Source organism: Priapulus caudatus, unplaced genomic scaffold (genome assembly GCF_000485595.1).
Source record: "Priapulus caudatus unplaced genomic scaffold, Priapulus_caudatus-5.0.1 Scaffold805, whole genome shotgun sequence".
NCBI lineage: Eukaryota > Metazoa > Priapulida > Priapulimorpha > Priapulimorphida > Priapulidae > Priapulus > Priapulus caudatus.
Genome location: NW_014577866.1, coordinates 116,639 through 117,859, shown reverse-complemented (window position 1 = coordinate 117,859; position 1,221 = coordinate 116,639). Strand labels below are relative to the sequence as shown.

General features: G+C 42.9%; 1 protein-coding gene across 1 annotated transcript; it reads left to right on the top strand.

Moving 5' to 3' along the window:
• The first annotated feature begins 213 nt into the window (after positions 1–213).
• Positions 214–1,004, top strand: LOC106813660. Its single transcript, XM_014817856.1, has one exon. It carries the CDS (start codon positions 459–461, stop codon positions 894–896), a length of 438 nt encoding a protein of 145 aa, XP_014673342.1. The 5' UTR covers positions 214–458; the 3' UTR covers positions 897–1,004.
• The last annotated feature ends 217 nt before the right edge of the window (positions 1,005–1,221 follow it).

Below are 1,221 nucleotides of genomic sequence, written 5' to 3'. Positions count from 1 at the left end.
AGACCGCTGAAGAAATCGTTCATCAGGCCAGACAAGTTTCATGGAGAAAGTGGAAAACTCTGACATATACTCACAACAACCAAACCAAATCGAAAAAAACACTTCAAGTGAAGACTGGTTCCCTAAAGGAAATGGTGGATGAGCTGCTATTGGAAGCAAATCCTCTCGCAAAACATATATTCGTAGCCGATTGGCAGCAGGGTTAGTTCTCCGGTCTCAGCAAGGCAATTCCAGAGGACACAGTCTTGCTGGTATTGGATTTCGCTGAGAACTATTCGTGTTTTCACCAGGATGAAATTCAATCAGCTCACTGGGCCACTAATCAAGTAACAGTCCATCCCCTAGTTGCCTACTATAATTGTCCTGACCACAACGGAGACTATCATGTGGTTCAGGAAGCAGTAGTTGTCATTAGTAGCAATATCAAGCATGATGCACGTGCCATTCAACATTTCGTCATGCTGACGCTAAAACACCTTCGTGAGAAAAGGGGAGTCATTATTTCAAAAGTTGTGGAGTTCACAGACGGCTGCGCCGGGCAATACAAGAGTAAAATACCATTTGCCGACATTTCCTTCTCATTAAAAGATCTACAGGTTGAACGAGAGAGACACTTCTTTGGTTCCCAGCATGGGAAAGGTCCCAGTGACGGTGTGTCGGGAGTGGTCAAGTCTGCAGTGCGTAGAGCGGCGATTGCTAGGCGAGTAGTTGTTAATAATGCAGCTGCCCTGTTTTCATTCTGTCATGAGAACATGACCAAGAATGACTGTGCAAAGCAGAGGCGTGTCTTCTTATATGTTGCACAGGGCGAGATCAATAGAGACAGGCCAAACAGCAGGGCAGTGAAGACGGCTGTTGTTGGTACCAGGTCACTACAGGCAGTTAAGGGTGTCTAGCCAGGTGCTATAGGTGTCAGACTGTTGAGCTGTTTCTGTGATGGTTGCAGCCTAAAAATTTCTTTTTTTACGAGAGCTTTTTTTTATTTTGTATGAAAAAAAGAGCTCTCATTATTTTTTTTACGGGAGCTATTTTAGGCTTGGCCAGAGCTACTTTTTCATAGCATGATTTTGTTAAAATTTTCATAATTTTGATGCACTGACACTAATAATGTCTCATAAGCCAGAAATTGTGTCGAATTATCGTAAAGGTGTTTCCCAAACGAAAGTCAAGATTATGCTTTGGCAAAATCAACGAGGTCAACAATCATTCATAATGGTGACA